Here is a 22,400-nt window from a genome sequence, read left to right as displayed (position 1 = left end):
AGGTGATTTTCTCTTGGTCACTCCTGGCAGAGGGGGTGGCAGCAAAGATGTTGAGCTAAGCTCTGCCTTCACATTGTTCCCCTTCAGCTCTCAAATTTTCAGGTACATCAGCACATATTTTTCTCACCACTCTGCTCTCCATAAAGCTGCAGTCTGTGTCTGTCACACAGGTTTTGCAGAAGAAAACACAATTTTGGTTCTACTGCTTGTGTCTGTGTAATGTGTACTGTGTCATGCAGAAGCTGCCTGAAGCAAAGAAAATAGTGAGCCAACAGCATGAGCCTGTGCCAGTACAACTTTAATTTTCAAGTTTTTTGCTCACTACAAGTCAACCATTTTCCAGTTCTTACTATAACTTCTATATTTTTTGCACAATGTGAAAGTGAGCTCTATCTCAGCTGTCACGAACGTGGTTCTTCCCAAAAGGTAGAACGCAGCAGCTGCTTTGGCATCTTGCTGTTGAAAGAAGTGATAGATGGCAAGAGAGAATCTCAAAGTGGTAGTGCAGGATGCCCTTCCCCATGTTTCCATGTGATTTTTTTTGTCTGTTTACCAGTAAAAGATTGTTGAGACAAAGTTTTCCTATTTGAAAGTACAAGGCACTGATGGGCACCACAGTTGTTTTAAAGCTGACAAAGTCACATTACATTTAGCCCTACATGAAGATCATAAAAAAGCCAACTGTTTTTGCGAGTTACTCCTTAAAAAAGAAAAGCTACAGAGTCAACTGTCTCCAATATGCTATTTCTAGATCCTTCCCTTAGACCTGCTGCACTTTGCCAAAAGCCTGTTTTTTCAGTGCTATATTTAAGCCCTGTGCTGACACAGTGGGAGCTCCTTGCACCTGAGAACAGGAGGGTGGCTCACCTGGCTCTGTGACTGGCACAGAACAACAGCCTCAGGCTGCAGCACTTCCTGATCCTCTGCACAAGGCCCAAGGACATGTCTGGGCATCTGTGAGGGGCTGTGGTGCAGACAGGCCAGCTACAATGTTTGAGAACTGTACTTTTTTAGCTGTTTTTTTTTTTTTTTTAAACCTTTAAATTATTAGTAGGAATTAAAATCAGAGAGTGAAGCTTTTTTCCTCACTGTATTTCTAGAATTATGAAGTTATCTTTTGTCCTCAGGCCATAGTATCTTTTTTACCTGTGTTGGTGTAAAGAGAGGGGCAAGCTTTGCTTCATCCCTGTGTGAGGATCATGTAATGCTGAAGGAGAGAGAATTCAAGTTCATGGATGTGTCGGTACCTCAGAAAAGGTTGAAGTAACCTCTGCATTAGGAGTCTTCTCTTCAGCAGCTGAGCAGGCCACTTCCACCCCTCCTAGGGGGCACAATCAGACTCTACTGCACAGTTACCTACTTGAACAAAACATAACCTGGTTGCATTTATTTTAGCCAAGCTGTTGCAGGTCCACTAGTGCTCTTAACCCATCTCTGTAGCTGACACAAAACAGTGCTCAAACCCTTCAGCATTCACGATTACACGAAACTAATTTCATCACCAAAATTCAGCAGCATAGAGATGGTAGAAAGTACATCAACCCCCTTCGTATTCTTTTGAAACACTTTCAAGTGTTATATAAATAACCAAGAGAAATCAGCCACAAAGAACCCACCGCAGCCCACTCCAAGCAGCATTCCCCCATTACAGAGTACATTCAGTAGGAAGTTATTCACATGGAGTTTTAAGCAGTTAGATGCTGAACCACCACCAAGTTTCACTGGCAAGGAGGCAGCAGTTACCACATGATCCAGTCTTTTTTTTTTTTTTCTTTCAGCAGTTTGTTTTCACAAGCAGAGAACATTTGTCACTTCCTAGAAAGCAGTTAACAAAGGTCTTCTCCAGGTGGCATCTGTGGTACACCTGGTGATGGTGCTTAGTCCAAAGGCTCCTATTAGTGACTCCACCCATACAGCCAACATCAAGAGGAGTTTTCACTTTTTCCTTTACTTGGGCCCATGAACTCCAGGCCCTCAATGGGTATGTCCTTTTCCTTGATGGCTTTCTGAAAAAAGAAGAAAAAACCAAATAATTAAATTCAGCACTTTACAGGGCTACATGATGTTATCTTTGGTACAAAACACAGAACCACAGAATCAATTAAGCTGTAAAACACCTCTGAGATCATCGAGTCTAACCTATGACCCATGAGCAATAGCACCACGTCAACCAGAGCACGCCAATGGCCAGGCTCTCCTTAAACACTGCCTGCACCACCTCCAACGTCGGATCACCCCTTCTGTGAGAGAATTCCTCCTAATGTCCAACCTAAACCTCCCTGCTGCAGCTTAATTCTGTAAGCTCTTGTCCTGACGCTTGTTGCCTGAATAGAAATCATCCAAAATAATCCAGATCACAAGCGACCTAGAAAAAGTAGTCTTAAAGGCTGGTTTGAACAACGCTTCAATGTTAAGTGTTGCTGAAGGACGTACTGAGAACTCACTGAACTAGTCAGCCTGACAGAAACGTGCAGGAGACGTCTGTGGAGTATTCCATGTAACGACGGCCAGGCGCAGGGCGAGAGGAGCCCGGAGCTGCGTGGGGCTCGGTGGTGCGGCCCGAGGCCGCGCTGGGGCGGCGGGGGAAGGACGGCCGGGGCGCGGGGAGCGGGGCCCGGGCCGGACGCACCTGCACGCAGAGCTGGTAGCGCTTGAAGAGCTGCCCGCAGGGATCGCCGGCGCTGTCGCCCTTGAGGAACTTCTCGGCGAACCAGCGGTTGAAGCACTGGTCGTACTCGCGCTTGAGCTCGGTGCACGCCTCGCCCACGCTGTTCATCGCGGCGGCCGCGCCGGCCGCGCCGTGACGCGCATCCGGTGCACCGGTGACGCCGCGCCGGGGCCGCGATGCGCGCGCTGCCGCTCGGGCGGTGGCTCCGCGCCGGGGCCGGCCCGCGGCCGCGCCGCGCGGCGCCGCTCCGAGCGCTCCGCGCAGCGCCGCACCGAGCGCTCCGGGCAGCGCCGACGGCGCCCAGCGCCGGCCGCGACAGCCAGCAGCGGGTCCCTGCCGGTGGCCGGGATCTGCTGACCTTAAAGGTCTTTTCCAGCATTAACGATTTTAGGGTTCTCTGTGAACTCCGCTTTTGACGTGTAACAAGTTTCTAATTAAAAGGAAGTAGCGCTATTAAACTTGTTAATTTTTGACCTTTTTTTGTCCGTGTTGATGCTTTTGTACAGCAGAACGTGTCGGTGGAAGTGCTGGACCACTTGGAGCAGCTGGCCCTGGTGGATTTCCGGGACTCGGACGGCGTGGAGCGGCTGCACAAAGCGATCCAGTTCGCTGATCAGCTCCATGAAGTAAACACCGACGGCGTGGAACCGATGGATTCAGTGCTGGAGGACAGGTGCTAAATCATACGAGCCTCTTTTTATCTGTTAATGCATCAAACTGTTTGCTTCTGGGACCTTTTTTCCCTGGGAATCACCATGCATGTAGCCCCTTTGCTCAAAAACATCTTCCTGTGGTTCTGTGTGGGAGAAAGGTGTCATTGGCACGTGTAATTTTTATGTGTGAGTAAAGCAAAGGTGAACTTAAGTCCTTTAATCTGTCTTGTCACACTGTTCCCTGTGGTAAGTACATTTTTCTTTTTTTCAGGATTTTCTAGAGGTGTACAGAGATAAATGAAAAAGAAAACAATTTATATTTCTACTCCTTGTTTTTCCTATGTGGAATGTGTTTGGAGAATTGTTTACCTAGAGTGAGTGCTTGATTGGATTCTGGTGGAGATTGTTTGAGCCTGACGGCCAATCCAACCCACCTGTGTCTAGACCCTCAAAAGAAGGTCATGAATTGTGTTAGAGAAAGTAGTATATAGTTTTAGTATCTTCCTTTTTATATAGTATATTAATGTATTTAACATAGTTATAATAAAGAAATCATTCAGCCTTCTGAATTGAGTCAGTCATAATTTCTTCCCATTAAGTTCACCTGCATTTACAATAGTTCCCCAAATGCCTGCCAGTGCCATTCTTGGGTGCTTCAAAATGTTCCAGTATTTGTCTCAGTGTTTAAGAGACCAAAACCAGATTCAGAGATAAGCCACCCTTCCTACCTCATATTCACAGAACAGCCTAAAAACAATCAGTAATCTTTGTCCTTCAGGTGTTTGTATCTCAGAGAAGATGATGTGACAGAAGGCAACTGCACCAAAGAACTGCTGGAAAATGCCAGAGAGAAAGTAGAGGAGTATTTTGTAGCTCCACCAGGTATTGACTTGCTTACAAAAACCTCTTAATCTCACCTGAATTAACCTGAAGAAAATAACCTGCCATAGCTGCATTTACTTTCAGAAATACTAGTCAATAATGGGGAGCACTAAAATAAAGGAATGTAGCCATCTGTGTAAAACAATGTGCAGTTTATTAGTTCAGAAGCAGCACAGAGGCTGGCCTGACTCTGAAGTTACTGCACATGTTGAGAAATTCCTTATAGGAAGTCAGGCAGGACTTAATTTCCTGACTTTCTCAGGGTACTCAGGCAGCCTGTTCATGGAGTAAACTGGAGAAACACTTCCATGCCAAGGTGTTCTGCCCACAAGGTAACTTACAGCTGGTCTCACACAACTTGTTTTCTGTTTTCTCTCAGGTAACATCCCTTTACCAAAGCTGGAAGACCGAGAGACTTTTCTGCAGGGCTCTAAGTGACAGCCCAGAGCCTAAATACCCTTTGAGTATTTTATTTGGGGAAAGTGAAGTTTTGTGCAGTCACAGCTGAAACACCCTCGCATGTATTTTGGTCAAAAGAAGAGCACTTGCAAGACAGAAGAAAGAAAGTGTAAAAGTTTAGTAGTGCTGCTGAAATATTCAATGTCTCTGAAGCTGGATGGCAGCATGGCAGATGATCTTGGTGCTTTTATTTGCAAAGGGAATTTGCTGTCTGGAGGTGAGAGCAAACCCTTGTCCCACTCTTCATTGTGAAATTATCTAATTTTTTGTTTAAGCATCCATAATATACTCATAGATGCATAAAACATGTAATTACTATGATACTTGAATTCTTTCAAGGGTATTGAAATAAAGCCTGTATTTAACACCACTAATCCAATTCTCTGCAAAGCTGTAACACTGTATTTATGCTTTAGCCTCAGACTTGTCAAGATTCAGACCCTGCAAATGCTGAAGTTTAACAAATATACAAACTCAGCCTGTTTATAAAAATCATGACAAGGAAAGATTTCAAATATCTATCAAACAATATGATTAATACCACAATCATAATATCAGGTAATTCCCAGTTTGAGAAGTCCCCCCTTGATCTATCCATTTTGGCTTCTCCCTTTGACCATCAGAGAGAATAGGGACAATATTATTTACACAAAAAAAGGAAGAGGAATTTGAGAGGGAACTGAATGGCTGCAGGAGCTTTTAACCCAAAATAGCATCAAGTAACTATTTAAAGGCAGCAACTAAACCAACAATTTGGACAAGATGATCCCACATTCCCAATGCAGCACAGGCTAAACTTAAAACTGCCAGTTCAGTGCTGCTCCCACACACTCCAGTGAGAACAGACTGCCTGATGCTTGTTCCCTGCAGCCCAAGCTGCATTTCAAGTAGAAAACACCCATCTCCTTAATGAAGGGGTTTGATGCAACTTCACCACAAATAAGGGAATTACAACCTTGACTGAGACACCTGTAACCACCAAAAAGAAAAGCTCACAGAGGGCAGATGAGCAGCCTGTGGGGCAGGGCATATCAGTGCCTCAGTGGGTCTAACACTGGTGGTGCTGAGCCCCAAGGGATGGTGCTGAGCCCCACTGGGCCCTGGCTGCTCTTTGAGAGAGGAACAGAGACCCCTCATGTGCTGGTTCCCCTGCATTCACTGCAGCACTCAGTAAATGGATCCAGTTTCTCTGCAGACCATGGAGATAACCTCACTTAGAGCTGCTGACATTTTTCCACCACCACAAAACTGTAGATATAAAACTGGATTGGAAGCCCTTGCATATTTATCAGGTTTACAAAGAAAATTCCAATGTGGAGATTACTTTGCCTTTGTGGAAAGAAAAATAAGATGGAAGTTGTTCTATTGCTAATAATGATTGTTTCATGTTTTGGTATTAACTAGAAGCCCCAGGAAAAAGCTCTGTTAATACAGTGATAGGTTGTGCAACACAGAGTAAAAAACCACCTCTGCAACTCAGAGTAAAAACCCATCTCATGAAAAGTGCCTAAACTGGGTGAGCAATCTCATGAGATACCTTATCCATTACCAAGTTTTCTTCAGCACTCCTCTACCCCAGCTATCATCTCCTGTGTTTATTTGTTCTGCCTTTCCCTGCAGCTCTGTCCCGAGGGAAACTGTACTTTTATAGTCTTGATTAACAAGTAGGACTCTCATGTATCCCAGGCTTTAATGTTTCTCATTAACAAGTGCATCTCACCCACACTGACATTTCCTGCAGTCGTCATCACAATTGTTCCTTCAGCAAACCATTTCTTAATAAATGCAGAGAAATTTGCCTGCAGCTACCAAACACAACCACCTCCTCAGAGATTCATGGGCGTTTCTGAATTTCAGTGGAAGCACTTGGAGGATTGTTAAATGGTTCCATTCTGTCAGCACAAAACTGTCCAGTACTCAAAGAATTCCTGCGAGTGCTGCAGATACTGAACACAGTTCTGGAGATTAATTACTTACTGTGGCCCCAAGACCACTCAAAACTTCTTCATGTTTCTAGCAAAAGAACACAAGCAAAGTTGTGAATTGCATCTCTAATTGCAATGCTAAAACCTGGGAGTCAGGAGTTATTCCTGAGGTTTTCTAGAGTGACAAAAGTATTACATTATGCAGTTTCAATATTTCTGGGGGCAGTGTATTCTTCTGAGGTTGTTTTAGAGTTTGCAAAAGCAAAGAGTTGCTTGCAGTTATGCTGCTTTTGCTCTGAATGACACTGAGCAGGTTACTACACTGTATGAAGATGCAAAATATTTACATTTCAAGTGAGGTGAATGACTGCTCTTGAGGTGGGTTTTTTAAAATTTCTACAAGGAAATGGGAGTTTTACCAACCAGTATTTAAAAACCTCTTTTAAATAATCCTGTGCTGTTTGCTGTAGACCTCGTTCAGTGTCCTGTTATTAACAGATCACCAGCTGTGGAAGACTCAACAGCAATGTTCTATCTGCTGACAAGAGTGTAAGCAGAAAGTGCCCCAGGGAGAGTGAAACTAAGAAAACAGAGCACTGAGGTGCTACCAAAACATCTTGCTTCATTAAAAAAAAAAAAAAAAAAAAAACCAAACCAAAATAAAACCAACCCACCAAAATAACTCCCAAACCAAACACAAACAAAAAAAAGGCAAGAGTTGCAGAAACAGAAATCTCTGCAAAAGATGGTGTAAAATCCAATAGATTTTGTTCACTAAAGGAACAAAGTTTGCAACTGACTTGATCATACCCAGTAAACACAGAGTAGAGATATCTGTCAGAGGTCATTTAGTGTGACTTGAAAAGACACAACTGAAAACAGACAAGTGAACAGGACAGGTGATCAAGTACCATTCACAAGCTATGGAACTCCTTCCTTTGACATGGGTGGACTTCACTCCCAGCAAAGGGTATATTACTGAAACAGCTGTCCCAGATAATATCCCAGTATTCTTTTAGTAATATCACATTCTGTTGAAAGGACTATTCCCAACAAGAGCTTGTTCCAAAGAGAAACAAGTCTCTTATTGGTTAAACTCATCATCAATGTCATCCAGGCTGGGGCAAGCAATAAAATGGCTTTTGGGGCCCACATATCAGCTATGGAAAGGTGTTTTACAGAAGCTGGGGGACACATTACACTGCCTTGGAGACTGAGCATACTTTAAGGAATAAGTTTTTTACCCAGGATCACCTGATGATGATGCTACACTGAATCACAGAATTAGATTAGAAAAGACTGAGATTTTCAAGTCCAATCGGTGACTGAACACCACCATGTCAACCAGACCACGGCACTCGTGCCATGTCCAGTCTTTCCTTAAACACAGGGACAGTGACACCACCCTTGGGCAGCCCCGTCCAATGTCTAATCATCCTTTCTGTGAATAAATTCCTCCTAATGTCCAACCTAAGCCTCCCCTGGCGCAGCAGACCAGCAGCACGAGAGTCAGGACTGGAAGCTTTCCATACAGAGCCCAAATCCGCGTGACGATCCCAAAACACGTGCCCGGTTCTCCGTTACGCCCCCGCAGCCCACGGGTCGCCATGGGAACGGACGCGGCGCGGGGCATCCCGGGCCGCAAGACAACGCTGCAGTAAAACCCAGCCGGGCGCCGCGCCGCAGCCAATGGGCGCTCAGGGAGGGGCAGCGCTGGCCAATGGGCGCCCGGGAGGCGGCGCCGGCGGCCAATGGGGGGCGGGCGCGCGCAGGGGGCGGGGCAGAGGCGCTGCGAGGCGCGCACGGACCGGAGCGCAGCGCCGTCCGCTCTGCAGCGCCCCAACGGTGAGCGACGGGCCGCGGCGGCTCCGGAGACTCCGCGGCTCCGCCATCCCGGTACCGGGACCTCGCGTGTCCCGGCGGCTCCCCCGCACACGGGCTCTTCCCTGGCCGCCTCCGGTTTTCCCGGGGTGGCAGCACGCTGTAGCCGCGCTTTCTTCGCCTCCCGCGGGGGCGGGCCGGGAGGGCGGCGGTGCGAGCGCGGCTCCCGGCCGGAGCGCGGCTGCCCGACGGGAGCGGCGTTCGAGCCGCTCGGGCCGTGCCCGGGCTCGGCACGCCCAGCCAGGGCGGGGGCACCGCGGCGATACCGGTGGGGCAGCTTGGCAGCAGGTGGTTCTGGCAGGTGCTTCTGCAACTTTGAATTTCCGTCTTTTTTTCTCCTCCAAGCAGGCAATCATGAGTGATCGAAAGGCAGTGATCAAAAATGCGGACATGTCAGAAGAGATGCAGCAAGACTCGGTGGAGTGTGCAACTCAAGCCTTGGAGAAATACAACATTGAGAAGGACATCGCTGCTCACATAAAGAAGGTAGATGTTGGCTTGTTATGTGCTCATGAAAAATCAATCGGGGAGAACTCTGCTAGGCAAGTAGCTCTAGAGAAACGAGTTCTAGAGGCACCAGATAAACTAGTTAGCCTTTGTCTCTTTTCCATTCCCCACCCTTTATGTGGACCTTTCTAGGTACTTCTGCTTTTCTCTTGTACTGCCTTACACCTTTTCTGCCATTGTCCAGCTGAGCAGAGTGGCAGCTGACTGTCCCTGTGACTGATGAGCTGGTACAAGACATGGGCTCTGTGCAGCCTATTTAAAGAGTGGTGGTTTGCTGACCATGTAATAAGTGGGTTTGGTTTTTTGCCTTTCCCACCACATGTAAGACAAGCTGTTCATGCTAATGCTGAACAGATGGTTCATAGCTTACAGTTTCTCACATTTTCTCTCTTGACTCCTACTGGGAGCCTGACTGAGCTGTAGGGAGCTGAAGAGTTTGGTTGAGCAGAACAGAAGTTTCCATGTCCTCAGAAAAATCTCTTCAGCTGACAGCTGTTAGGTACTGCAGTATAAATTCACTGACTGCACAGGTTTGCTCACTGTAGATCTGTACACAGTTTATTTGTAGCAGGCTTATGACAGCAGCATGTCACATCATCATCTCATGACCAGGTGTCAGGGATATGGCAGAGAATTTTCCATCAAGTGTCCTTTCAGCATCCTTATTGCAAAAAACAGCTAATGAAGGCAAAATACCAGTTTCATTGGAGATTCAGAACATGCAAATTCTTAGAAGTTATGGTTTAAGATCATGACATGACTGCAGGGGAAAAGTTACCTCCCCAAACATATGTTTTAAGCTTATTCCTGCTCTGCTTGGAAGCACTTTGTTTTGGTTTTTTTTGTATGACTAAGCAGCAGATGAGTTATAAAGTGACAGATGATCCTTGTGCTTAAGAGCATATGCTGCTCCTTAATCCTTAAAAGTGATACTTGTAATCAAGTGACAAATCACTGCCAAAAAAACCTCCCCAACTGTTAGACAATATTAGTATAATTACCATGAAAATGCTGACTTTCTAAATCTCTATTCTGTAGGAATTTGACAAGAAATACAATCCCACGTGGCACTGCATCGTGGGAAGGAATTTTGGCAGCTACGTGACTCACGAGACCAAGCACTTCATCTACTTCTACCTCGGCCAAGTCGCTATTCTTCTTTTCAAGTCTGGCTAGAACCATGGACTGTTACTGAAACTTGCACCTGGGTACAGGACTGCACACTGATTCCCACCTTCAGCCTTCCTGGGGAAACACATCTTGATCTTCAGGTCTTTTGTTGTATTGTTAATGGTCAGGGATTTTGCTGTAGCGGCTGGTATTTTCATTGTGGCTATATAGAAAAGCAAAAATGTCTTCCTTGTATTTATTTTCTTTCAAAAGATGGCTTCTTTGCTAATAAAACCGTTGGAACAAGTTTATCCCTTTGCCCTCTTGAATGACCCTTTTTTTTGCCATGTGAATGAAGGATGAACATCCCCACCTCTATTCCCACACCCCAAATCCATCCTTTCTTAAGAAACCTTCTTACAAGACTGATTTAGGTAGAAAAAAGTTGATGCAGAGCCCTTTTATTTCATAAGCCTTCCATTTGCCTTTGAAAGGAGTAATGGGAAAAAATCCTTAAACTCCATATGACAAAGATAATAACAGCTTCATAAAAGTCCATAGTTACTTCATAAATCCAAGTTACTTCTCACAAGTATAATATCCTCCTTTAAAACTTAGTAAAAAAAAAAAAGGCATCTTATTTGGAGACTAATCAGTCTCTTTCTTTATCCATACCCACTGCCAATGTGCTTCGCTTGTCAGCATGGCTCAGTTTTGGCCACATCCTTCACATTGCACTTGAAGGGAAATGGAAGTGTAAGAAACACCACTGGAGTCACTGCACAGGTTTCTTGGTGGGGAGAGGTAACTTGTGTTCAGAGTCCAGCTGCTGAGCAAGTATCTGCTGCACAACTCCTTTTGATACCGTTAAAATTCCACAGCTTTTATATCCCTCATGAAAATGATAGTTTTGGTGTTTTGCTACCCAGACTCACAGTTTGAAACCTGAGTGAATGGCAACAATGCCAAAGTTCAAATTCTCATAATCCACTTTGAAAAAGCCTGCATCTTCTATCATTGCCTTCAGCTCCTCCTGAAAAATAAGTGCCATAAGTATTAACAACCTGAAGGTCCATAAGCCAGCTGCTCACAGGATTATGCTGGAATTGTGTTTTGTGTGTTAGTGAATTTGGGGAAATCCTGCCTTACCTGAGGGGGGAACTGTCGGATGCTCTCCACAAGATACTGGTAAGATTTCCAGTCACCAGCAATAACCTCACCCAGAACAGGGATAACCTGGAAACTGTAGAGATCATAGAGCCTGCACAGAGAGATGGTAAATACAGATTAATAGAAACAAATTTAATCCCTCTCCAACACGAGCTGGTCTCTGTGCCACTAGGATATGCAGAGTGTAGCTGAGTTTAAAGGTGCACCAAGATGTGGTCTCAAAGTGTCTCCACCTTTTATTCTGAGTACAAACAAGAGAGCCCTGTGACCTGGCATAAAGCATCACCACGCTCCTACCTGGAAAGAAGAGGGTTGCTGACATGACTAAATTCAAGGCAGAGAAATCTTCCTCCTGGTTTCAGCACTCGATAGGCCTCTTCAAGTGCCTGAGACAAAGCAGATGTAATAAGTTTGCTTCTGTAGAACAGCACCTGCCTATTATCATGTCATGTGCTATTATCATGCAACTCTGATGAACTGAGGAAAATTAAGAGTATCCTGACTGGCAATCTGCAATATTTACTGTAGAGAAGCATCCCAAGACAAGTATAAAAAAAGCCCCAAATGTGCCACAAACCCAAAGCACAAATACTCTTGCTGTTACATAAATAGGTTTTTACAAGGCTTTGTGTCAAAACTGTGATGTCAGGTTTGCAATTTTCTTTCCCTACTCACAGTTGATGAAAGTTTGTTGGCAGAGCTCTTATAATTACAGACCAAACACAAAAGGGAGAAGGTGACTCAGCTACAAGAAACTGAAAATCAAAAACAGGCACGATCTCTTTTTTTCATTCAAAAGATTTTACTGTGAGGCACACCCAAAGGTTCAAAGAAGGAATGATACCGGGCTTCAGATGAGCAATGTGTAAGAACAGGAAGGAAAGAAAGAGAAGAAAAATCTTTGGCTACTTTGAAAATTCCATCCTGCATCAAAATAGAATACCTAATAAGAATCTAGACAAAATCCTGTTTAAAACTGTTCTTTCATACAAGAGCAGAGTTGTATTCCAGAACCTCTGAAGGTTGTACATCTGCTTGACTTCAACCGTCCTGTTCCTATGGGATAAAATATCAACACTACGGAGGAGCTCTGCAAAAGAGTTGGCAGCTTGGGTGTGTTTTGTATCAGGTCTCCAGGGAGCTCTGCTACCAGACTGCTGTATGCATGAAGGCAGAGAGCCTGTGCTTTGGAAGGGTGCACACAAAGCACCAGGAAAAGCCACATGCACATTTTGTTCAAAGGCATATGGTTCAAGGTGGTTTGGATGCAAATGCTTCACCTTCCACAGGAGCTCTGCCAAGGTTGTAACATACTCCTCCAAAACAGACAATTAGTGCATCCAGACAGGTGTCACCCCCACAACAGCCAGTCCTTCTCAAAGGACAGAGATAGTTCAGAACAAAGAGTACTACTTATCCTCATTAAAATCGTACTTGTTCTCTACAGGGAGCTCTGCCAGCAGCCAGTGTAAAGACACTGAGCAGAAGTGGGCTGAACAGGCTGGTTCAACAGCAGTGGGGGCAGCAGCCTCCTTCCCACTCTGCTCTGGCAGCTCTGTTGGCTCAGGCAGGGAAACAGAAGGGGACAGGAAGCATTGGCCCCACTGTTGGTGGGCTACAGATCAGGTGCTGCAGGAAGATTTGAGACATGCAGACTGACTGCCATGTGCACGTGTAGGTCCATCCATTCCATAGGTCAGGAGAAGGTGGGGAATGACTGTAGCATGCAGCACTTTGCCTTAAGAAGACACTGTGTGGCTTGCAAAGCTGGAAGGATTGGGTGCAACTGGTATAAATCTATCTTTTTATGACAAAGGTGGGGCACTTAATTGCATTTTCTACTCACACAAGTTGCATACTACATGCCACTTATTTTAAATGTTTCAGGAGTAGACTAAGATCTTCCTTTATCCAAAGGAGTTCCTACTTTGCTTCCTTTGTAGAACAAAAGATCATAAGGACACCACATCAGGATATACTATAGAAACTTACCAAATCAATACGAGTTACATTTCGGATTCCAAAGGCAATTGTGTAAACATCAAATTTATCATCATCAAAGGGCAACTCTTCAGCATTCCCAAGTACCCAGGACAAGCCTGTAGTGAAAGACAAGTAATTGAACTGAGCTCAGACTGCTCCAGAAAGGCTAGAACTTACCCATTCTAGAAGGAATTGATTATTTTTAAAGTCATATTGAAAACAAATATTTCGATTTTGCAGTTTTGTTAGAGGAAAGACACCTTGGCCTCTACTCATGAATCTTTCAAGACAGAGTAGTTCATTTTGCAGATCAGCCAAAACAATGTTCTGCACATACACGCAGTGTGTATACGCCACAAAGATTTTACCCAAAACTTGCATCATAGTGGAAAGCACTGTTGGCTGCCATTTGTTTGTGGCAAAGTTGTAAAAAGAGAATCTCTGCTTAAAGTGTAGCTATAGACAATTACTAACATCTTGCCATGCAAAATGGCCAAAACACTTAACACATTTTGCTAGAAAGCTCCCACAGGTTGAGGAACATGAAAAGCCACACTCCCTCCATCAGGACTATCAGTATGTGATGCAGTTGCAGCTGTGTTGCTTCCTAGTCCCCAAAGGATCAAGACCATGTCTATCTGTGGAGCATGCATGTCCACATTATTGGCAAGCAGACAAAATGCACAATCAGTCACTGTGCAACTCATGTTCCTTTTCCCCATGCACAGCTCCCACTCTTCTTGAATGCACACAGGGAAACAGCAAAAGAATCTCTGCCCCTTACAATTTCTTGCTATCAGGAATGTTACTGCCACAGTACAATGCATTTATTTACCTTCAGAGTAGCCAAGGTGCTGTGCTTTCTGCTTCCCAACTTTTAACATTTCTCTGTTGATGTCACAGACCACCACTTGGGAATCCCCTAGTGAGTTAAATTTGTCTTTCTGGTAACTCTCAAAAATTTCCTGCCATGACAAATTCTGATGGTGCTTGAGCTTCCTCTGGAGCTGGCGTTGTCGTGCAGAGCGAACATAATTAATGAATCGAAAGGCAATGTCACCTGCAGTTGTTTCAAAGGAAAGATACACATTTTGGAATGTTTTCTGACTCCAGGAAGTTGAAACATAAGGCCTTGAACATCCAACTGACTTACTATTTCTTTTTAGTCATATATATTTATAAAAACATTCCCTCAAACATATTGTAATACACACATAAAGAGAGTGTGTGTACATGTATATAGACAAAAAGAGAACTTATTAAAATCAAAGAGTCCATGACATTCTACAAATTAACAGTTTCCCATAACATATCGTGGCAGGACTACAACACTTTCAGACCCTTAAAGCAAGATAGTACAAAACACAAAGATATCAGTTTTCAACCCTTCTCTGGGAAAGTCAAGTAGATGCTTCACTAGTTTTAAAGACAGGGAGCTAAGGGCAAGAAAAAAAATCTCAGCAGGAAATGTAATTCTGAACAGACTCCAACAGCTGAAAAACAGTGTGGCATTGTCACATGTAACTCAACAAAATTATTTACCTGTTCCCCCCGCAACATCAAGGAGGAGTGTTCCTGGGCAAGGGTTCATTTTATGCAGGAGGATATCCTTCCACACCCGATGAATTCCCAGAGTCATTGAATCATTCATTACATCGTATTTTGTGGCCACATTTTCAAAGACCTGATAAACTGCAAAGAAAGGACAATGGGCATGAAATGCAATTTACATAAAAATGCTTATGTCTAAGTGAAACGTGTCCTTTATTGCCCTGTGGAGATCTGTGCACTATGTGGAGCTGAAAAATACCACAAGAAAACTCTTTACAAAACAAAACAAAATTGAATGTACTGAAGCCTCTTGCCTGACAAAGGTCTCTGGAGAAACGCAGCCTTCCCGAGATGAGGGAAGTAGCAGCGATATTATTCACCGGGACTCCCGGTAACGCCTCAGACAAGGGCCCAAACACGTCCCCGGCACTCTGGAGAACGATCCCGGCTGCCCGGGAGCGCAGCTCGGCTCCGGGCCCGGCCCGCCCTCTCCCGCCGCCGCCGCCGCCCTCACTTTTCTCCCTCCTCTCCTCCTCCGTGACGGTCTGGAAGCCGAAGTGCATCTCCGGCCCCGCGGCCAGGCCGCGGCGCGCCCGCAGAGCGCCGGCGGCCCGGGAGAGCAGCGCCCGGCAGCGGCGGCGGCACCGCCACAGCGCCGCCGCCATCTTCGGGCTGCGCCGGGCGGGCGCTCCGCCGGCGCGGGGCGGCGCTGCGCGGAGCCTGCCGCCGCCGGACAGGACCGCGCTCACCGGGGCGGGACCGCGCTCACCGGGGCTGCTGCCACCGGGGCGGGACCGCGCTCACCGGGGCGGGACCGCGCTCACCGGGGCTGCTGCCACCGGGACGGGACCGCGCTCACCGGGGCGGGACCGCGCTCACCGGGGCTGCCGCCACCGGGGCGGGACCGCGCTCACCGGGGCTGCTGCCACCGGGGCGGGACCGTGCTCACCGGGGCGGGACCGCGCTCACCGGGGCGGGACCGCGCTCACCGGGGCGGGAACCGCGCTCACCGGGGCGGGACCGCGCTCACCGGGGCGGGAACCGCGCTCACCGGGGCGGGATCGCGCTCACCGGGGCGGGATCGCGCTCACCGGGGCGGGAACCGCCGGGACGGGACTGCGCTCACCGGGGCGGGACCGCGCTCCGCCGGGACGGGACCGCGCTCACCGGGGCGGGACCGCGCTCACCGGGGCTGCTGTCACCGGGGCGGGAACCGCGCTCACCGGAGCGGGACCGCGCTCACCGGGGCTGCCGCCGCCGGACGGGACCGCGCTCACCGGGGCGGAACCGCGCTCACCGGGGCGGGAACCGCGCTCACCGGAGCGGGAACCGCGCTCACCGGGACGGGACCGCGCTCACCGGGGCGGGACCGCGCTCACCGGGGCTGCCGCTACCGGGGCGGACCGGGAGCAGCGCGTTCTCCGCAGCCCAAGGGGCCGCCGCCTCTGCCGGACACGGTCACCGAACCCCCTGGCCCCCGGTGCCACCGCCGCTCCGCGGTGCGACGAAACCTGTGCTGCGAGGGCAAACGTGACGGGGCAAAAACACCCCCAAAACTCCAAACCCAACACAGCCCTCACGGGGTACTTGAGTAATTTTGCAAATGGTTTTCTTCAACTTTATTTTATTTAGTTTTCTCTAGATTTCTAATTCTGTAGTTTCCTTCACTTAAGCCTCGTGGGGAACAGGAGGGAGGGTTTGTGGGTTCTGATGAATTGCAAGAGGAGTGAAAGATGCCTTGATTCCAGTCAGGAGCATTAGGACACAAAACCTTTTTTTTTTTTTTTTTTTTTTTTTTTTTTTTTTTTTCCAAAACCTGCTCTGCTTATCACATTGTTTGAATCATCCAGGAGTTCTGCCAGCTTTGTAGATACAAAGAAGTTACTTAACCCATTCTCAGGAGAGATGACATCATGCTATTAAAATCAGCCCAGGGACTGCATTCCCAGGGCATGAGCTGGGCTCCCTCACCCAGGACCTTCCTGCTATATTGGGACTTTTAGCACCATCATCAGACCACACCTCGATTTTCTCCAATTTTCCTCATATAATATTTTTTAAACTCTATGTTCCTTGCAGTAGGATGCCTTCCAAAGCATCATATTTGGTTTTGTTGGGTATTTTTCTCAGCCTGGGCTGTAGTGACGGATGATCTTTCTGTACCAGAGCAGTGACTGGGAGAGTCCCTCTCATGCTGTAGGCACGGACACTGCACGGACACCAGTGACCAGCTGCATTCAAAGTCACAGAATGGGTCAAGCTGGAAGGGACCACTGTGGGTCATATGGTCCAACCTTCTTGCTTCAGCAGGGTCATCCCAGAGCACATGGCACAGGATTGTGTCCAAATGGTTCTGGAATAACTTCACTGAGGGAGATTACAATCTCTCTGGGCAACCTGCTCCAGTGCACAGTCACCTGCACAGTGAAGAAATTCTTCTTCTTGCTCAGGTGGAACTTCCTGTGCATCAGTTTCTGCCTGTTGTCTGCCTCTTGTCCTATTTATCAGCTGAGAAGACCCTGGTCCATTCTCTGACACCTACCCTTCAGATATTTATACACATTAATGAGGTCCCCTGCCAGCCGTCTTTTCTTGAGGCTGAACAGGCCCAGCTTCCTCAGCCTTCCCTCATAGGAGAGATACTCTGGTCCCTTATTCATCCGTGCTGCCTTCCACTGGACCCGCTCCAGGAGCTCCATGTCTCTCTTGTCCCAGGAGCACAAAACTGGGCAAAGCACTGCAGATGTGCCTCACCAGGGCTGAGCAGAGGGGCAGGATCACCTCCCTGACCTGCTGGCAGTGCTCTCCCTAATGCTGCCCAGGATCCCACTGGCTTTCTTGGCCCGCAAGGCACACCGCTGGCTCAGGGACAGTCTGTTGCCCACGAGGACCCCACGCTCCATGTCCGCAGAGCCGCTTTCCAGCCGGTCAGACCCCAACCTGTACCGGTGCTCGGGGTTATTCCCTCCCCGTCTTCCTTCCTGCGTTCAAGCAGCTCAGCCGTGAGGCAAAGCACAAAGCGATGGGGAAGGGCTGCGCACGGCCGGAGCGGCAGCAGCCGCGGCCCGGCCCGCGCTGCTCGGCGGGGCCCCGGGGCCGCCCCAAGGCCGAGCCCGCCGCGCGTCCCCGCGGCCGCCGGTCGCCATGGGAACGGCCGCAAGGCATGCCGGGCTGAAAGAAATTGCTGCGGCAAAACCCTGCAAGAGCGCCGGACCGGGGCCAATAAGATCTCGGGGTGATGGTAGCGGTGACCAATGGCTGGCGGCCGGCGCTGAGGGGGCGGGGCTGGGGGCGCTCGGAGGCGCCGGCGGCGCGCGCGGGTCGGTTAAACAGCCGCGGCGGCGGAGCTGAGTGCGTGCACGGACCGGAGCGCCGAACCGCACCGCCACCGGCTCTGCATCCGCACCGCCCGCTCGACGGTGAGGGCGAGGAGCTGCCGGCCTCGAGCATTGAGCAGGAGAAGCTCCCGAGAGGGGCCGGGTCCGGCTCGGGAAGTCTGGGGGTGGGCAGCCCCCGTGCCTGGGCTCTTCCCCGGCCGCCGCCTCCGGTTTTCCCGCATCCCCGGCGGCTGCCGGCGGCACGCTGGAGCCACGCGGGCTCCGAGCCCTTGCCGCGCGTGCCGGGCTTTCTTCGCCTCCCGCGGGGGCCGCCGGGCCGGGCGGTGCAGCGGCCGCGCTCTCGCGGGGCTCCCGGGCCGGAGCGGGGCCGGGGCGGGCCGGGAGGGCGGCGGTGCGAGCGCGGCTCCCGGCCGGAGCGGGGCCGGGGCGGGCCGGGAGGGCGGCGGTGCGAGCGCGGCTCCCGGCCGGAGCGCGGCTGCCCGACGGGAGCGGCGTTTGGCACGCCCAGCCAGGGCGGGGGCACCGCGGCGATACCGGTGGGGCAGCTTGGCAGCAGGTGGTTCTGGCAGGTGCTTCTGCAACTTTGAATTTCCTTCTTTTTTTCTCCTCCAAGCAGGCAATCATGAGTGATCGAAAGGCAGTGATCAAAAATGCGGACATGTCAGAAGAGATGCAGCAAGATGCTGTGGAATGTGCAACTCAAGCCTTGGAGAAATACAACATTGAGAAGGACATCGCTGCTCACATAAAGAAGGTAGATGTTGGCTTGTTATGTGCTCATGATATCTCTATGCACATGAAAAATCAAATGGGCAGAATGCTGCTAGGCAAGTCGTGCTAGTAAAACAAGTTCTAGAGACGCTAGATAATCAAGTTGGACTTTCTCTTTAGGCTGATGTCCATGTGTTCCTTTACCCACCCTTTACCCCTTTACATGTCCCTTTCTAGGTGCTGCTTTTTTCTTGCAGTACTTTCTGCTTATGGCCTTTTTTGCTACTGTCTGTTGTCCACGTGAGGATAGAGTGGCACCTGACTGTCCCTGTGACTGATGAGCTGGTACAAAACACAGGGACTCTATTGAGCTCTTCTTTGGTTTTCCTCTGAGAGATAGCTTGTTATTCTTGGTTTTATTTGTATTTAATCTTAAGGATCTCTTTACAGTTCTTGCCAGCTGGATCAAAAATAGCAGGGGAAAAGTAGTTTTCTGCAATTCTCTGTAATTACACCTCTCCTTACATAGTGATATAAACCAAAAAGAAATATATCCTGGTAGCACTGGTTATCTGTTGTTTGCAATATCTGTGTCATCCTTTATGTAGAATTAACAATACATGAGAAAGATCTAGTTCAGATTTTATTTCCTGCTTCGTCAGCTCAGGAGAACAGAGAAATCAAAGTGCGTCAGTAGGAGTTAGTGATCTGAGTGGAAGAGCTGTTGAAATGTTAAGGCTGATTGGACTGAAACTGTCTGGAGTTAACTGCTTGGCATTAGGAGCTGAGTTTGATAAAGGTTCAGGCTACAAGATGTGAATTTTCACATAGATATGTTAACTTTTACCTAACACTGTGAAAGAGGGCCTCAAGAGCTGGTTCAAGCTGGAAAATAGGAAGTTTTAACTGTCAGCAGAAATCACAACATGGGAGATAAAATGACTGTCCTGAGACATTGAAAAAACCCAATAAAGAACAAGAAGTCCCCTAGCTTCTAGTGCTGTTATTAGTCAGAACTGTAAAAGGTGGGGAGCTGAGGCTGAGGAGGTGTGATTGCTTGGCAGTTTCTTGGTTCGGGGTCCTTCTGAAGGCACCCAGCAGGATCTGTTCTGCTGCTGTACCACTGAAAGCCTGGAGCTCTGCTCCAGGATACCTGGGGTGGGGGTAACTTTAAAATTTGGGATACTTGGGGTGGAGAAGCTTCTCTAATATGAGAAATAATTAATCCATGCAGAATGATTGCTTCTGCTAAAGAAATACTTGTTTGCTATCACCAGAGTACTGAAAGGCTTTTTTAGTCCTGACACAGAAAGTATCTATGAAAGTTGAAAAGAGAGTTTAGTATTTTTCAGATATTCTTTGTTGCAGCTACTGGGACTTGATAGAGGATTTATTTGAAAAATATGTAAAACACAACTGCTTAGATTTATCATACTTGTTACAGAGCACGTGGCAGAAGATATCAGCTGTGCTGCTGATAAACAGTGAAGTCTAAATTATGGCTTTGTCTCTGTGGGTACAAAAGTAATGGTAAATCTTTTACTTGGGAATTGTAGATTGAATCATGTTATGAATTATGGAGGAAGAGAAGACAAGTTTCCTTCAACAGAAGTAGTTTTAAACTTACTACAGTTAGGAAGTGCGGTGGGGTTTTTGTGTGTCTGACTAAGCAGCAGGTGAACAATAAGATGTAAATTAAATAATCCTAGTACTTAAGAGCATCTGTTCTTCCTCTGATTGCCTTGCTCAGAAGGTAAATACCTATTAGAAGAGTTTTTAATTCGTAGTGATCTGTTTTGCAGGAGTTTGACAAGAAATACAATCCCACTTGGCACTGCATCGTGGGAAGGAATTTTGGCAGCTACGTGACTCACGAGACCAAGCACTTCATCTACTTCTACCTCGGCCAAGTTGCTATTCTTCTTTTCAAGTCTGGCTAGAACCATGGACTGTTACTGAAACTTGCATCCAGTTACAGGACTCTCTGACTAGTTACTGCAGCCTTCCTGAGGACACAGGCCTTGATCTGCAAGGGATTGGAGTGACAGGGATTATGTTGTAACAGATGACATTACATCGTGGATATAAAAAGGAAAAGTACCAAAAAAGTCTTCCTTGTATTTATTTTTTTCCAGAAAGCTCCTCGTTTGCTACTAGAGCTGTTGGAGCAGTTTTGCTTTTGCAAGTTTTACAGCCATCTACTGTATTTCCCAATTACTGCTAGTGCTATGCAAGTACTAGTGTTTAGCTCTTCATGTTCCTGACTTCTTTTATTATTTTCATTTTACTTTTATAAAATAATTTTCCCCCTCTTGTTTTGCTGGATGTGCTATCCCAAAACCTGAGCTGTTTCTTTTTTCTGCTGTCTCTGGAGAAGTGTACTGGAGAATTAAAGCCAAGTTCTGCCCCAGCCAGGTTGTTATTTCTGGCTGATTTGTAATGTTGTGGTGATGGTGGATGGCTGGGTCGGGGTGAGCTATGGGGAGTGCTGCCTGAGGGGGGTGTGTGGGGCTCTGTGTGGGACCTGCAGTGTTCCCATTGCAGCCGACAGCTACGAGGCCATCGTGCCTGGGTTTAAAGTGATTCAGCAGTGCTGGGCATGGTCCTGATCCCGGGGTATGGAATGGAGCCACCCCTGCGGGCCTGGCAACGGAGGACAGCAGCTGCCAGCTGCACTCACGGGGAGTGGGAGCCCCAGGGCGGTGCTTGTGTCACGGTTAACGTGAGCCCCTGTTGGAGCTGCTGCTGCTCTGAGCCCCTGCCCGGCACACCCGGTTGATGCTGCCCAGTGACACTGGTGGCTGGGAATGACAATACCTCTGGGCCTGCCTGGCAGGGGGTTGTTCCTGCAGCTGGACCCTCTTCACTGCTTGATACAAACACTCATGTGTGATCAGGCAGCTGTGGTAGAGGATTCAGATTTATTCAACGTAAAATAAATGTAGCAGCAGATTCTGGCAGTGTCTGTTTGGGCTGTGGAGAAATGGGAAGTTGAAAGAGAAATCAGTCATTATAAAGAGGAAAAATCTTTGATTGTAATAGCCTTTCATTAAACACTATCCACACCAGATAACATGGGGGAACATTTGGAAAAGTGAAATACTGTGATCATGTGATACTTTGGACTTTTCCTGGGGCTTGGTGTCAGCTCAAAGAAGTCTCTTCCAAAATACAGGGTACCTGAATGCTGAGCTAAATACATAAGTCACCAAGGAGTACTGTGGTTAGACAGGCCTGTGCTCTGTCAGGGACAAGTAGGAGCTACAGTAGCCCTTGGCCTGGGTTGAAGGCCATCTGTCTGTCCCATGTCCTACTCCTGGTGACGTGTTGCAGGGAAGGAAAGTATGTGGAGCCTTGAAGATAAGGCCAGTGTCCTCTGTGCTTTTCCAGTAACTCCAGACTCTGTGGATAGCAGCTACCGTACTGAGAAGAAACTCAGAAACTCTTGCCAGTGTGGGCTCAAAGCTCCTTGGCCAACTAGAGGTAATGGCCAGCCAGGCCAAGAGAATGACCCATGCTCTTCTTCAGCAAACAGTGCTTTCAGGAGCAGCAGGAGGCTTTT

At 47.9% G+C, this 22,400-nt stretch overlaps 5 protein-coding genes across 12 annotated transcripts; 3 read left to right on the top strand and 2 right to left on the bottom strand.

Moving 5' to 3' along the window:
* Positions 1-280: 280 nt before the first annotated feature.
* Positions 281-2,802, bottom strand: TRIAP1 (TP53 regulated inhibitor of apoptosis 1). 3 transcript variants are annotated; one of them, XM_085592654.1, is made up of 2 exons: positions 2,434-2,802; positions 281-2,006 (listed from the first exon to the last, which is right to left on the bottom strand). In XM_085592654.1, exon 1 carries the CDS (start codon positions 2,774-2,776, stop codon positions 2,453-2,455), a length of 324 nt encoding a protein of 107 aa, XP_085448780.1. In that variant the 5' UTR covers positions 2,777-2,802; the 3' UTR covers positions 281-2,006; positions 2,434-2,452. The 3 variants fall into 3 exon arrangements, with proteins under 3 accessions (XP_085448780.1, XP_021405483.1, XP_085448779.1); XM_021549808.4 differs by having other exon boundaries at positions 2,630-2,802; XM_085592653.1 differs by having other exon boundaries at positions 1,358-2,006; positions 2,445-2,802.
* Positions 2,803-2,829: 27 nt separating this feature from the next.
* Positions 2,830-5,036, top strand: GATC (glutamyl-tRNA amidotransferase subunit C). Of its 2 annotated transcripts, none has more exons than XM_085592647.1 (4): positions 2,830-3,033; positions 3,178-3,341; positions 4,100-4,203; positions 4,583-5,036. In XM_085592647.1, exons 1-4 carry the CDS (start codon positions 2,845-2,847, stop codon positions 4,639-4,641), a joined length of 516 nt encoding a protein of 171 aa, XP_085448773.1. In that variant the 5' UTR covers positions 2,830-2,844; the 3' UTR covers positions 4,642-5,036. The 2 variants fall into 2 exon arrangements, with proteins under 2 accessions (XP_085448773.1, XP_021405481.3); XM_021549806.3 differs by having other exon boundaries at positions 3,175-3,341.
* Positions 5,037-8,366: 3,330 nt separating this feature from the next.
* On the top strand, positions 8,367-10,396 carry LOC110481310 (dynein light chain 1, cytoplasmic). 4 transcript variants are annotated; one of them, XM_021549849.3, is made up of 3 exons: positions 8,367-8,432; positions 8,817-8,954; positions 10,014-10,396. In XM_021549849.3, the coding sequence occupies exons 2-3, from the start codon at positions 8,823-8,825 to the stop codon at positions 10,149-10,151; spliced, it is 270 nt and encodes an 89-aa protein (XP_021405524.1). In that variant the 5' UTR covers positions 8,367-8,432; positions 8,817-8,822; the 3' UTR covers positions 10,152-10,396. The 4 variants fall into 4 exon arrangements, with proteins under 4 accessions (XP_021405524.1, XP_021405525.1, XP_085448775.1 ...); XM_021549850.4 differs by having other exon boundaries at positions 8,814-8,954; XM_085592649.1 differs by having other exon boundaries at positions 8,367-8,483.
* Positions 10,397-10,514: 118 nt separating this feature from the next.
* Positions 10,515-15,465, bottom strand: COQ5 (coenzyme Q5, methyltransferase). The gene is made up of 7 exons (XM_021549993.3): positions 15,304-15,465; positions 14,781-14,930; positions 14,074-14,298; positions 13,248-13,354; positions 11,553-11,641; positions 11,235-11,346; positions 10,515-11,118 (listed from the first exon to the last, which is right to left on the bottom strand). Exons 1-7 carry the CDS (start codon positions 15,452-15,454, stop codon positions 11,017-11,019), a joined length of 936 nt encoding a protein of 311 aa, XP_021405668.1. The 5' UTR covers positions 15,455-15,465; the 3' UTR covers positions 10,515-11,016.
* A 2,651-nt stretch (positions 15,466-18,116) lies between these two features.
* LOC110481313 (dynein light chain 1, cytoplasmic) lies at positions 18,117-21,248 on the top strand. 2 transcript variants are annotated; one of them, XM_021549854.3, is made up of 3 exons: positions 18,117-18,208; positions 18,744-18,881; positions 20,641-21,248. In XM_021549854.3, exons 2-3 carry the CDS (start codon positions 18,750-18,752, stop codon positions 20,776-20,778), a joined length of 270 nt encoding a protein of 89 aa, XP_021405529.1. In that variant the 5' UTR covers positions 18,117-18,208; positions 18,744-18,749; the 3' UTR covers positions 20,779-21,248. The 2 variants fall into 2 exon arrangements, with proteins under 2 accessions (XP_021405529.1, XP_021405531.1); XM_021549856.4 differs by having other exon boundaries at positions 18,741-18,881.
* The last annotated feature ends 1,152 nt before the right edge of the window (positions 21,249-22,400 follow it).

This window comes from Lonchura striata, chromosome 15 (assembly GCF_050655825.1).
Source record: "Lonchura striata isolate lonStrDom1 chromosome 15, ASM5065582v1, whole genome shotgun sequence".
Lineage (NCBI taxonomy): Eukaryota > Metazoa > Chordata > Aves > Passeriformes > Estrildidae > Lonchura > Lonchura striata.
This window is presented reverse-complemented; position numbering and strand designations above follow the sequence as displayed.